At 40.9% G+C, this 14,165-nt stretch overlaps 1 protein-coding gene across 16 annotated transcripts in view; it reads right to left on the reverse strand.

Moving 5' to 3' along the window:
• The window catches only part of CDC42BPA (CDC42 binding protein kinase alpha), a 316,161-nt gene that overhangs the window by 81,648 nt on the left and 220,348 nt on the right, over nt 1-14,165 (reverse strand). For all 16 annotated transcript variants that reach the window (XM_058700194.1, XM_058700191.1, XM_058700193.1 and 13 more), the window contains 2 exons: nt 13,847-13,952; nt 4,819-4,943 (listed from right to left, as the gene is read on the reverse strand). In XM_058700194.1, coding sequence (XP_058556177.1) covers nt 4,819-4,943; nt 13,847-13,952 — 231 coding nt within the window. The remainder of the gene's footprint in view (nt 1-4,818; nt 4,944-13,846; nt 13,953-14,165) is intronic.

Consider the following 14,165-nt stretch of genomic DNA (forward strand, 5'->3'; position numbering starts at 1 on the left):
TTGATAGATCGTTATACCATTAGGTTTGTATACAACATCTGCATACAGCAGTCTATATTAAGTTCATGGTCGTTTAAGTTTGAACCCATTCTTTTCTTCTCTCCTCCCCACGTTTTAGGTATATGGTGTCATATTTTATACCCTCTTTTGTGAGTTCCTGGACTGATTTTTTACAGAAACATTCATTTTTACTGCATTTATATTTCCTACCTTTATACTATCACTTTTGGTATCTCCTTTCCACTCAGAGTTCCCTTAAATATTTCTTGTAGAGCTGCTTTAATGGTCATGAATTCCTTTAGTTTTTGTGTGTCCAGGGAACTCTTTATCTCTCCTTCTATTCTGAATGACATCATTGCTGGACAGAGTATTCTTGGCTGCATATTTTTCCCATTCAGCACGCTGAGTATATCATAACATTCCCTTCAGGCTTGCCAGGTTTCTGTTGCAAAATCTCCTGCTAGCCTTATGGGTTTTCCTTTGTACATTACTGACTTATTTTGTCTTGCTGCTTTTAAGATTTTTTTCTTTAACTCTGTATTTTGGAAATTTAATCACAATATGTCTTGATGTAGGCACGCTTTTGTTGATTTTGATGAAGAGTTCTCCGTACCTCCTGGATCTGGATGTTTGTTCCCTTCCTTCCTTCTCTCTCTGTCTACTAGAACTCCTATAATACCAAAGTTATTACATTTAACGGAGTCACTGAGTTGCCTAAGTCCGCTCTCATTTTGCATATTTGAACTGCTTTCAATTACTATGCCTTCGTCATTCATTAATTCTCCTGCTTCTTCCAGCCTGCTGTTCACTGCATCAAGTGTGTTTCTAATCTTGTTTCTTACACTCTTCATCTCTGATTCTTTAACTCTTTTATCTCTGTGGTAAGGGTGCTACTGATGTCCTCCATTCTTTTCTCAAGTCCAGTGACTATCTTTATGATTGCTACTCTAATTCTCCATCAGACATGTTATTTACATCTATTTTGCTTAGATCTCTGGTCACGGCCTTATCTTGTTCTTTCATTTGGGACAAATCCCTGGTCTTCTCATTTTGTCTAAATCTCCGTCTGCTTCTGTGTGCTAGAAAAGCCAGTTAGGGGGCGCCTGGGTGGCTCCGTCGGTTAAGTGTCTGACTTCAGCTCAGGTCATGATCTCGCTGTTTGGGTTTGAGCCCTGCGTCGGGCTCTGTGCTGACAGCTCAGGGCCTGGAACCTGCTTTGGATTCTGTGTCTCCCTCTCTCTCTGCCCCTTCCCTGCTCGCCTGCACTCTATCAAAAATAAATAAACATTAAAAAAAACTTAAATTAAAAAAGAAAAAAGAAAAGCCAGTTATCTCTCCCGCTCTTGAGAGTAATGGCTTCATGAAGAAGAGGTCATATAGTGCCCAAGGCCTGGCACTTCAGGGAGTGTCCCCAGTGTGTGCTGTGTGTGCTCTGCTGCTCTGTTCCGGTTGCTCTGTCCTTGAGGCCAGTTGTCTGCAGAGGCTCTCCTTGCCTGCTATGGGCAGAGTTTAGTCCCTGGCCTAAATGTGGTGAGTTTTAGCCAATTTTGCTTTGATCTGCTTGTGAAATGGGACCTCCACTGGAACTGAGGCCTTGCAAAACTCTCTGGTTGGGAGACGTGGTATGGGCAAGGGTTTGTGCTACCCTCTGGCACAAAGGGGCTGCCACAATGCGGCTAAGGTAAGCATGATCGAGAAGGGCAGTCCCACCAGAGCACATGGGGGTGGGGCTTGGCGTACGCAGGTTAGGCGGCCGGTATCTTCCCACAGGTGGCTCTGTGTTTATGCTGAGGGGCTGGGGAGAGATGGTGCCAGCCAGCTACTCTTGTTCTCGGAGAGGTCTCTCCATGAATGGGGTCTCTCTGGGCTACACTCCAAGAAGAGCAAATAACCTCCCCACTGTGTGCCCTAGGGGCTCTTCAGATCACTGTTTCCATGTCATCTATCTCCAGGCTGTTGGCCTGCCTTCTCTCCAAGAGCAGCGCAGTGCCCTCCAGGCTCTATTTCCCACTGACCTTTAAAACTCCAGTCTTCAAGCTCTGCTGGTTCCAAGAACTCACAAAATTTAGTCCCTCTTGTTTCCCAAGCCAATGGCTGTGGGGAGATGTTCTCCTTATGAGTTCCCTTGTGTGCTCCTCTCTCTCTCTCACCCTTCTCCATGACCATGGCTCCCTCCCTTCGGCAGCAGTCAGGATTCGTTTCTCCCCTAGACCAGGTCTCTGCACTTCCTACCTTCTTCAATGTGACCTCTTCTCTCTCTTTAACTGTGGAGTCTGTTCTGTCAGTTTTCAGGTGAATTTCTGGGGTATTTAGTCAGATTTGATAGTTATCTAGTTGTATTCACGGGGATGAGCTGAGCCTAGGGTCCTCCTACTCCACTGTCATCTTCCTATTTCTAGCATCACTTCATTTAAAAAAAAAATTGTTTTTTTAACGTTTATTCATTTTTGAGAGACAGAGAGAGACAGAGCATGAGCAGGGAAGGGGCAGAGGGAGGGAGACACAGAATGTGAAGCAGGCTCTCTGGCTCTGAGCTGTCAGCACAGAGCCCGATGCGGGGCTGGAACCCACGGACTGTGAGATCATGACCCGAGCCGAAGTTGGACGCTCAACCGACTGAGCCACACAGACGCCCCTAGCATCACTTCATTTTTTAACGTACAGACTGAAAAACTCAAAACAGCCTGAGACTCTTTACTTTTTAAGCATGAACAGAATGTCCCAGATTTACTTCCAAGAAGGTGAGAAGTCTGAGAACATGGACTACGTCTTTTACTTTTACCCTATTACGTATTTAATAATTAGCTATCTAATATTTTAGCCCATTTCTAAACAACAGCTTTTATGTAAAGTGACTTGCTTGCATTCCTGATTTCTTGTGCACATTTCACTTGAATGTGAAAAGTCTAAAATGATGGTTTTGTGGTATCATGTGAAAACTTTCACCTTCTTCCTTTCTACTAACCCTTTCCAGAGTTTACCTTTAAAGCTTATTTCCTTACTTCTCATTCCATCTAAACCCATCATGCCTGTCACTAGAAAAAATTAGTTGTCTAGGAACTCTGGCTTTGGCCAGATCATCTTTGTTTTCTGTAAAGTCATTTTCAGCAACAGCTTAATTATAAGTGTGATTACAAAATAATGTAGTTACAAATGAAGAGTCATAGTGTTTTTGTTTGTTTTGCCACCACCAGTTCCAAGTAGTTAAGAGTCATAATTTTTGATATTATTTTTTTTAATTTTTTAATGTTTATTTTTGAGAGAGAGAGACAGAGTGTGAGCACAGGAGGGGCAGAGAGGGAGACACAGAATTCGAAGCAGGCTCCAGGCTCTGAGCTGTCAGCACAGAGCCCAATGCAGGGCTCAAACCCCTGAACGGTGAGATCTTGACTTGAGTCGAAGTCGGCGCTTAACCGGCTGAGCCACCAGGCGCCCCGACATTATTTTTTTAAGTTTATTTATTTTGAGAAAGAGCATGTGCGTGCATAAGAGGGGAAGGGGTGGCGGGGAGGGAGAGAACCCCGAGCAGGCTCCATAATATCAGCACAGAGCCTGATGCAGGGTTCAAACCCACAAACTGTGAGATCATGGCCTGAGCCCAAACCAAGAGTCAGATGTTTAACCAACCGAGACACCCAGGTGGCCCCGTAATTTTTGATATTACAAGCTTGGCTAAAAATTACAATGATTTTGCTTTAGAAATGTAGACTTGATGACAAGGACACAAATTAACCATTAATGAATCATTAACTGTTTGGAACACAACCACATTTCCACAATTTGGGCATTTTCGTTTAGACATGCATTTAACGGTCACGTTCATAAGCCAAAGGTGAGTGAACACAAGAGTTCTGTAGTTAGGCCTTTATCAAAATACTTGAGTCATGTGGGTAAGATCTCTTGCAGTGTTTACTCACTTCTGATTTTATTTAAGATGGAGGGTATGAATCTGCCGTAAGGTAGGAAAATGGAAAATGATGCTTGAAGAACCAAAATAAGAGTATGAGAAACTAAAATTCCCACCAAATGACTGGTCTATAGATACATAAAGAAACTAGTTGTTTTCATGCAAATTAAGCACCCATGATGTGCCAGAAAGAACCAAAAGGTTGAAAAGTAAATATAAAAAGTGAAGACACCTATTTTCATTACAAAATAAAGTCCCTATTGGATTCAACTTTCTTCATGTTTTATAAAAATATACACACTTTTACAAATGCCAGAATCGCTTAATGAAATAATGTGAAAGTTACTAAGGTGATTATTCCAAATTAAATCCTAAGAGCTTAAAGAATAGTTGATAATATGAAACTGTGACCATTTAAGGTTTTTACGGTGCCATGTGTGAATCAGTCTGTGGTATACGAAAGAAAGTGATGGCACATCTTCAGGCTCGAAATTCTTCTCCGGGCTGTCTGTTTCTTAAAATAATCGCAAACAGCAATTTTGGTCTTACAAAGGAATTCTTATAGCTAGTGAATGAGTTTCTTCAGTTTTTTTTAAGGACCAACTGTCTTAGAATAACCTTTTCTTTTCTTTTCTTTTCTTAGAAACACCAGTTTTCAATGAAGCTGTGGAAGGCGGACACGGGCTACTTGTTGCATTGGGGAAAAGAGGAACAGTTGAAAATATACAAGAATACGGATCGGTAATAAATAACAGGTCAGTAATAAAATTATGCTTCTCAGGGAAAGTTATTTGTCAAAGCGATAAAATAAGGGGGAAAAAAATACCCATGTTAGTAGCCTTGTGGAATTCACACCAACTTGGCCGTATGTCTAAAATCACCCACAAAAACACACTGAAACGAGTACTCACCACTGAATGATTTCCGTGATTTGAGCTTCCCAATGTGCAACCGATTCTTTCTTGTCTGCCAGGTCTTTTACCTCCTCTTCTAACTGCTGGTTGCGTATACTTAAGTTCTCATACAAGGTGGTGAGCTGAAAGGCAGTTTTAAGACACGTGTGACTTTTACGAACAGGAATGTAAGGTGCCCAGACGCCTCTTGCTAAATTTGATAACTCACCATATTCCGCTAAACACTGATGGTCTTCCTGATTTCTTATTAGGCACTCTTCTGGTCACTGAATTTGGAAACATCAAATATTTTCTCTTCCTGCTTTTGCTTTTCCCCTACTCCTTGTGCTAAACTGCTTCCCTCTGCAAACCTCCAGTTGCCTGAAAACTCCCCAGATTCCACTGATAACAATATCTCTTGGTTTTTTTCTTGATCTGAAAATCTCTATGTCATCCTTTTTAAAAAATAGAATCTTATAAAGAACTTCAAGCATATGTAAAAATGAGACAGTGTAAGTTAATTCCCATGAGCCCACACCCAACATCAACAATTATCACCTTGATGCCATTTTATTTTTTAAACATTTTTTAAATTTATTTTTGAGACAGAGAGAGACAGAGCATGAATGGGGGAGGGTCAGAGAGAGAGGGAGACACAGAATCTGAAACAGGCTCCAGGCTCTGAGCTGTCAGCACAGGGCCCGACGCGGGGCTCGAACTCATAGACCATGAGATCATGACCTGAGCTGAAGTCGGAGGCTTAACCGACTGAGCCACCCAGGCACTCCCGATGCCATTTTATTTGTATCCTGTCTTCTTCCTCCCTCCTCCTGTATTATTCTGCAGCAAATACCAGACATCTATAATTTTACCCATATATATTTCTGTGTATATCTCTTGCAAATACGGCCCTCTCTTTCAAAATATAAGCACAGTGTTATTAAATTTAATGTTTCCTTATTATCGTCACATAGGTAGTCACTTCAAATTTCCAGTTACCTCAAAAGATCAAAACACGTTAACAGTTTATTAAATTGAACCATGTTGCCAACAAGTAAACACAGATTTATGTTCCCTATGTCCTTTAAGTCTCTTTTATTTATACCAGGGACCGGGTGGTTTAAGTGGGAGACATTTATTTCTCACAGTCCAGAGGCTGGAGAGTCCAGGATCAAAGTGCCAGCAGATTCAGGGTCCTGGGTTCACAGAGGAACAGCCTCTTTATGAGGTGGGAGGCCTGAGAGGGGTCTCCGGGGCCGCTTTCATAGGGATAATAATCCCATCATGAGGGTTCCACCCTAGGCACTAACCACGACCCACAGGCAGCACCTCCTCATACTATCGTATGAGAGGTTACGTTTCAACATGGGAATTTTGGAGGGACGTAAACATTCCAGTCTACAGCAGTTCCCCTCCAGAACTTTTACTTTTCTTGTAATTTATTTGTTGAAAAAAGTAGGTTGTTGGTCTTGCAGAGTTTTGTAGTCTCAATTTCTGCTTTCATTTTTTTTTTCAACGTTTTTTTTTTTTTTGGGACAGAGAGAGACAGAGCATGAACGGGGGAGGGGCAGAGAGAGAGGGAGACACAGAATCGGAAACAGGCTCCAGGCTCCGAGCCATCAGCCCAGAGCCTGACGCGGGGCTCGAACTCACAGACCGCGAGATCGTGACCTGGCTGAAGTCGGACGCTTAACCGACTGCGCCACCCAGGCGCCCCTCTGCTTTCATTTTTGAAAGATTTTTTTTTTTTTGATGTATAGAACATTCTAAGTTGGCAATAATCATCCTCCAGCACTTTGAAAATGTCATACCTTTTTATTTCCTGTTTTTATTCCTGTTTGATTTCATTTTTTTCTGTTGGGAAGTCAGCTTTTGGTTTAACTTTTACTCGTTTGAATATAATGTGACTTTCTACTCTGCTTTTAGGATTTTCTTTAGCTCCAAGTTTTTAGCCAATTTTCTCTGATGTCTCTAAGTGGGTTTTAGTTTCTATTTATCACGTTTAGCGTTTGTGGCATTTCCTGAATTTGTATGTAAATGTTTCTCATAAGGTTCGGAAAATTATGGGCCACGTACTCTTCACATACTGTTTTTGCCAGTCTCTCTGTCCTTTCCATCTGGGAAAGCAAATATTTGTACGTCAGTTCTTTATACCATGTCCCCTAGGTTTTTGTCCTCTTTTAGGTATTTCCATCCTCTCTAATCTCTACCCATACTTTAGTCTGAATTTTTTTTTTTTTTTTTTACTTATCCACTCTTTTCTTTGGCTCTTTCCAATCTGCTGTTAAAATCTTCTATTGGGCATTTCGGTTATTTTAGTTTTTACTTCTAGAGGTGCTACTTGACTCTCTTGTATACATTCCAGTTGTCTGCTGAAATTCATCACGTTTCCTATTTTCTATCATACAGTTATTTTAAATTTTCATTTATGAAAATTCTCACGGGAATCTCTGTGGGTTTATTTATACGGACTGTCTAGTTTTTTTTTTTTTTTCATTTTTTCTTTCCTTATTTTGTTTTTGCGATTATATTTTTACTCTTGGTTTTCAGTGATGCAGTTGTATCTCCTAGTATGCATGGTAATTGTTTAATGCATGCCACACATTTTATATGAAAATTTTAGAGGTAATTTGAGGCTCGGTATAATATCCCCCTCCTTAGACCCAAGATAGGTCAGGTACTGCAGGCTGGTTTTCAGTCATTGAGAGTGCTCATCTCTTTCCAGTTCACTCTTACTCCTAAAATGTAGCCTTTCAATGAGTCCAACGGAAAGCTTGTATTTCTCTCTCCAAACCCGTGAGACTGTGGAATACTGTGCTCAGCTTCCTGGCTCCTCAGCTACTGCTTTCCTATCAGCAAATGCTTCAAGGAAAAGCAGCACCGAGTGCTGGGCTCAACGCCCTGCACTGCTCCGCTATGGGATCTTGGTCAGTAAAGAAGGCTGCCCTCTTCACTCTCCAATGCCTTGCTGCAGATAAATACAGTGGGAAATTAAAACAAGTAAAGAATAAATCCAGCTCTTGCGGAGGTGGTGGGTATGATGCAAGTTAATCTGTCCTATCAGAAGCAAAAGTTCCTGCTTTAATACATTTTTCAAAATTTATGATAAAATATTTGCATTCAGTTTTTATCTCATGGTTACATTTTCTCTGATAAATGGTCTCAAGATGCATTAGTTAGTATTCCTTTCTTGCTTTTTGGTATGTTTTAGAGAGATACTGTGTTCATTTCCTTTCGATTACTCAACTTGAAGGAGATGAATTTTTCCTAGAAGAGCTATTTACAGGTCTGTGGAGATGAGGGGCCTGGTGATGGTTAACTGTATGTGCTAACTTGATTGGGCCACACAAGGTACCCATACGTGATCAGGGCGTGTCTGTGACAGTGCCTCTGGATGAGATTAACACTTGAATCAGTAAACTGAATAAAGCAGATTGCCCTCCCTAACACAGTGGGCCCATCCGATCAGCTAAAGGCAAGAAGAACAAAAAGATTGACCCTAGTGAGTCAAATCTCCTCCTGTCTCAATGCCTTCAAGCTGGGATGTTGGTTTTTCCTGCCTTTGGACTCTTACTGAAACAGCAGCTCCTCCCGGGGTCTCAAGCCCTTTGGACTCAGACGGAAACTACACTGTAGGCTCCCCTGGGTCTCCGGGCTGCAAACTGCAGGTCTTGGGATTGTCAGCCTCCATAATCAGGTAAGCAAATTCCTTACAATAAGTAGTATCTTTACACATACGTGTGTGTGTGTGTGTGTGTGTGTGTGTGTGTGTGTGTATGCATGTGTATGTTAGGTTCAGTTTCTAATACAGGCTAAAACCATGTTCTAAGTCAGGGATCTGCAAGCTTTCCAGTAAAGCATTAGATAGTATGTATTTTTGGCTTTGTGGGCCACATGTGGTCTCCATCACATCTTGTTCTTCTTAGAAAAACCTACTTATAAGTGTAAAAACTCTTCTTAGTTCATGGGTCATAAAGAAACAGTCTGAGAGCCGGATTTGCCTACAGGCCACACATGCCAACTCCTCCATCTAAATGTATCAGCAATTCTCCTAATGACCCAGGGTTTTTCTCGCATGTGTTTTGGCCTATCCTTCTGTGAGAGAGAGACACTTAAGACACAACCCAATGCGGTTTCATTTCTTCCACTCTACCAAAGGAACACAGCTGTAATTCCCTGTTTAACCCTACGCCCAACCTCATGGTCTTCTCAGAATGAAATGGGGTCCAGAGAAGCTATCAAGGCCCACGTACACCCTCAGCTGCCTATTAAGAAGGGATTTAAGTTCCGTACCTCAAGGGGTGCCACTTACGTCTGAAAACGTACTTTACCGGCTCTCTTCTTTTTACAGATTTACTGAGGTATAATTTACCTGTAATAAAACTCATCCGTTATAAGTGTATGGTTCAAAGATTTTTAATAAATTTAAGCAGTCGTGCAACAACCACCACAATCCTGTTTTGGAACACTTCTGGTACGAGAAATTTCTCCAGTGCTGGTTTGCAGTCAATCCTGCCTCCCACCCTGAGTTCCAGGCATCACGGATCTGTTTTCTGCTTCTCTGGTTTTGCTTTTCTTAGCAATTCAATACCTCATCATATTATTGAGGTTCAACCACAGTGTTGCACGTATCAGAAATCCATTCCTTTCTACAGCTGAGTAGTAGACTATCATATGGATAATAGGAAACCTTATTTGCCTGTTCATTAGTTGGTGGGCATGTGTATTGTTCCCAGTGGTTTGCTTTTGGGAAGAATGGTGCTATGCACATTCACATACAAGTCTTGAAAAGGGCTCTGTTTTTAATTCTCTTAAATAAGTAAGTAGGAAAATTTCTGGGTCACGTGGTAAGTGTAAGCTTAACTTTCTGAGAACTTTTGAAACTGTTTCTAAAGTGGCTCTCCCACCTTCCACGCCTGCAAGCAGCATGGGATTTTCAGTTCCCCCACGTCCTTGCCAACAGCGGGTATGGTCCTTCTTATGGATTCTGTCCATTCTTGAGGGTGTACAGCTGCACGTGACCGTGGTTTTAACTGGCGTTTTCCTGACCACAATGAACATCTTTGCACGAGCTGATCTGCCATTCATAGGTCTTTCATGAAATGTCTGTTCAAAAACTTTCTCCATTTTTTTCAATGGGTTGTTTGTATTTATTTCTTATTAATGAGTGTTAAGAGTTCCTTCCCCATTTCGAGTATGTGTCTTCTGCAAATGTGTCTTTCGCCCATTAACGGGGGCCCATCTCTCCGCTCGTTCAGACATTCCTTCACTTATCTCAGCAATGTTTCAGAGCGGTCTTCCTCCCCTTACTTCCCAGAGCTCCGAAATCATTGTTTTTGACAATCGTGTCCACCTTGAAATGTTTCTTTTCTTGAGAGGATTCATCAATCTCTTCATGTTAGCCTAGCCAGAAGTCTACCAGCTGTTTCTGAAGTTTCTTCTGGCAGATGCAACGTCTTCGCTAATTCACTCCTACAACACACCTTTTTTGACAGCCCTTCCAACTAATTTGTGAGTGACGTCAACTAGATGTTTGCAGGAAGGAGAGGAAATGCAGATTTTGCACGGCTATGTTACAACACCTACAAGTGGTTTTAAGTAGATTTGTTTAGTATTACTCAGAGAAATGCTAATATTTTCATTACGACTGAATAAAAGCATGGACTCTGGAGCCAGACTGCCTGTGTCCAAATTCCGTTTGGCCACTTCCTGGTTCTCTGATTAGGAAAGGAGCTTCATTCCCTCTGCCTCAGTTTCCTCATCTATAAAATGGCAAGAATAATTGGGTACACCTCACAGAGCTTTTGTGAGGATAAAATGATTTATATAAAGTAACTCAGAAGTAAATTCTGAGTAAATATAAAGTAACTCATTAGTACATTCTACCTAAGGGTTTGTTCATTTTGCTTCTTTGGAAATGAGAAGGTTTTGCTATTTGTACATTGACATATTTGGCTTATGGTAATTATAAGACTACATAAGAATATGGAAACATGCTCAGGACATTTTAAGTGAAAAGGCAGATTAGAAAATGGAATGTATATATGACTGCACTTACGTAATAGTATATGTATATAAACAAAATCTGGAAAGGAACATATAAAATTACCATAGTTGTTTTGTGGTGATGAGATCATGGGTTAACTTTTATGTTAAATATATTCCACGTTTTTTATAATTCTGCTTTTTTGTAAAAGAGTGTGATTTAAAACCAAGACAAAAATAATATTTTTCCTGACTGGAAAATCATTTACTTTCACTTCCTAACATATATGGCTAATTTTATTTGCCATAAATTATCTTTAAAAGAAAATTTTTTTTATGTTTATTTTTTTGGGGGAGAGAGAGAGAGAGAGAGAGGTCGAGCAGGGGAGGGGCAGAGAGAGAGGGAGACACAAAATTCAAAGCAGGCTCCAGGCTCCGAGCTGTTGGCACTGAGCCCGATGTGGGGCTCGAATTCATGAACTGAGAGATCATGACCTGAGCCAAAGTCAGAGACTTAACCGACTGAGCCACCAAGGCGCCCCTGTGATAAATTTAGCAGACTTCTGAAAATATCAACACACTTTCTTTTGATTTCCTTTAAAATTTTAATTTTTAGAGTTTAAGACTGTGCATGTGAGAATCTCTTCATGAGATTAATTATGTAAGTTTGAAAGTTAACCTAAGAGTTGCCTTCTGGCTTCTATACCAGAAGTTCTGTTTGAATCCCTTCACTGGGTTCCAGATGGAAGGGCTGGAACAACAACGGCAAAAGTACCCTAGTTACTCCTCCTGGCAAAAATATACAGTTCAAACCAAACTAGAAAATGAACAAACAGAAGAAACAGTGCTCAGGTAGGTGAACCGACAGTTAAGGAGGAAGAAAGCAAAGGCTGAATAAAAACAGCAAAAATTGGGAAGGGGCTTAAATGGTAGCAGAACCCAGGTCTGTCTCTACTGCTCCAGGAATGAATATTTCCTTGTTATCATCTGTCATTAAATATTTGCCCTCAGGGGCGCCTGGGTGGCTCAGTCGGTTGAGCGCCGACTTCGGCTCAGGTCACGATCTCGCGGTCCGTGAGTTCGAGCCCCGCGTCGGGCCCCTGTGCTGACGGCTCGGAGCCCGGAGCCTGTTTCCGATTCTGTGTCTCCCTCTCTCTCTGACCCTCCCCCGTTCATGCTCTGTCTCTCTCTGTCTCAAAAATAAATAAAAACGTTAAAAAAAAAAAAAAAATTTGCCCTCAGAGTTCTACTCCTATCCTTCATCAGAGCTTTCATGTTAGTAAGAAAAGGTAACATTCTATTTTTACAAGCTTCGGGGACAAGCTTTTATTTTTATTCTTCACATCTCATCAAAATCCAAAGAGTATTGCTTAAAAATGAAATATGTGCTTCTCGTAAACTCAACAGAACTTTATGGTTAGTGATGAAAAAAACCAAGGAGTGAATACAAGATTTGATCTACATTCAATTTGATTGTTTCTCAATATAACTTTTCTTGAACTGTATACATTTTCTACTAGAAACTACATGAAGAGGCCTTCTAGAGTTTAATTACATTTCTTACCTCAAGGTAACTCTTAAGAGAATCTTAAATTCTGTCTTATAGACAGAAATAGTGTTTTATTTTACAGTCGTTATTAGTCAACACATGAAAAAAACAATTATGTGACTTAAACTTTATGGGGATAAAATTCAAATGTTATTAGTTTTATTTAAATGGAAATAACGAAAAGTCACATGGTAACTTTCACATGCTCTCTGTACTCTGAACAAAACACTCATACTACCTTTGGGCCACTTCCCACAGAGTTTGTGTACATTCTTTCTCAAGTAGTTTTCAACCGAACAAGCAAGGTCATTTTTAAATGTTTAAAAAACCAAACAGTCATGGGGCAAGTAGTGAAAGATACAGAACGCAATGGAAAACAGAACAAAGAGCCTCTCTTTTATGACTATTTAGTCATGGGCTTTCAATTCATGACTCTTTCAGTCATGGTCATTATTAGTTACTGGAATAATTAATAGTTGAACAAAATATTTTTACGGGAGGAAAATCCTAGAAATCACTATAAAATACAATTACCCAAACGTTCTCATTTAAATGTAAATATGATTACTAAAACATGTGGATAATATCAGGATTTTTACAACTGTTTGTTAGGAACTGACAAAAGAAATGCAAAAGGATGGCAGTTCAAAAAATCTGAGCTACTAAATGGAAAAACATTCCCTTTATGTATTTGAAATTTCGTTCATAAATCTGGCTGAGTCTAAGTTTAATCTATGGTTCTGTTCTTTACTTGAGCTACAGAATTTAGGTGGAGCTTCGCTTCTTTTCTCTTTTCTTTTCTTTCTTTCTTTCAATGTTTATTTACTTATTTTAGAGAGAGAGAGAGAGAGAGAGAGAGAGAGAGAGAGAGAGATTGAGAGAGTGAGCAGGGGAGGGGCAGAGAGAGAGACAGGGAGACAGAGAATCCCAAGCAGTCTGCACGCTGTCAGCACAGAGCCCGGTGCGGGGCTCAAGACCACAAACTGTGAGATCATGACCTGAGCCGAAGCCAAGAGTCAGATGCTTCACCGCCTGAGCCCCCGGGCGCCCACAGGCAGAGTAGGTTTCTCTGGATTCCTACCCACCAACGATATTATTTCTAGCTACAGGTAGTTCTCCACCATGAACATGAAATCATGGTTGTCAAACCTGCCCCAGTTTGGCCTAATTGTTCCTGTTCTTGCCAAGGGCCAGCTTAACTTCGGCAGCCATGACAGAGTTAAGGGACAAATATGAGAGGAAAGAGTAAAAAGAGAACAGATGGAAAGTGAAAGAAAGAAAAGAGGCTCAAAAAATAAGAGGGATGAAGAAGAAGAGGGGATAAGCAAAGCCGTATCCAGAACCCCCGCACGGACGGGTGGAAGGAAGCCCCGCCTGCACCCCACAAGTAATCCTTGTGTATAAGGAGGGGTACTGAGTCTGAGTTGTGCCGAGTATAAGAGTAGGCTACAATTTCTGTCACCGTGCTGGACGTCCGGAACCTGCTCAAGGAGGGGAGATTGTAGCACTCACCTTATCAAGTTCACTTGTCAGTTTCTTATTTTCTTCAGTTAACAACACTTTTTCTCTTTCGTACTGTTGTTTGAACTCGTTTTCAAATTCTTCCCTTTCACTTTGACTAACACAATTCAAAACAGAAGAGGAAAAAAAGGAATTGAGTCAGAGGTGAAACGACTTCCCAGACTGGCTGCTGTTCCACATTTTACTCTGAAAAGTCGCACCATCTTGAAGGTGCCGAGTCCCAATCCTCCCCCTTAAAATTAAAAGTTACAATCATTTCCTTTTAATTAATAGATCTGTCTGCCCGACATCTACTTTGTTTTTCATTTGA

This window comes from Neofelis nebulosa, chromosome 15 (assembly GCF_028018385.1).
Source record: "Neofelis nebulosa isolate mNeoNeb1 chromosome 15, mNeoNeb1.pri, whole genome shotgun sequence".
NCBI classification, from domain to species: Eukaryota; Metazoa; Chordata; class Mammalia; order Carnivora; family Felidae; genus Neofelis; species Neofelis nebulosa.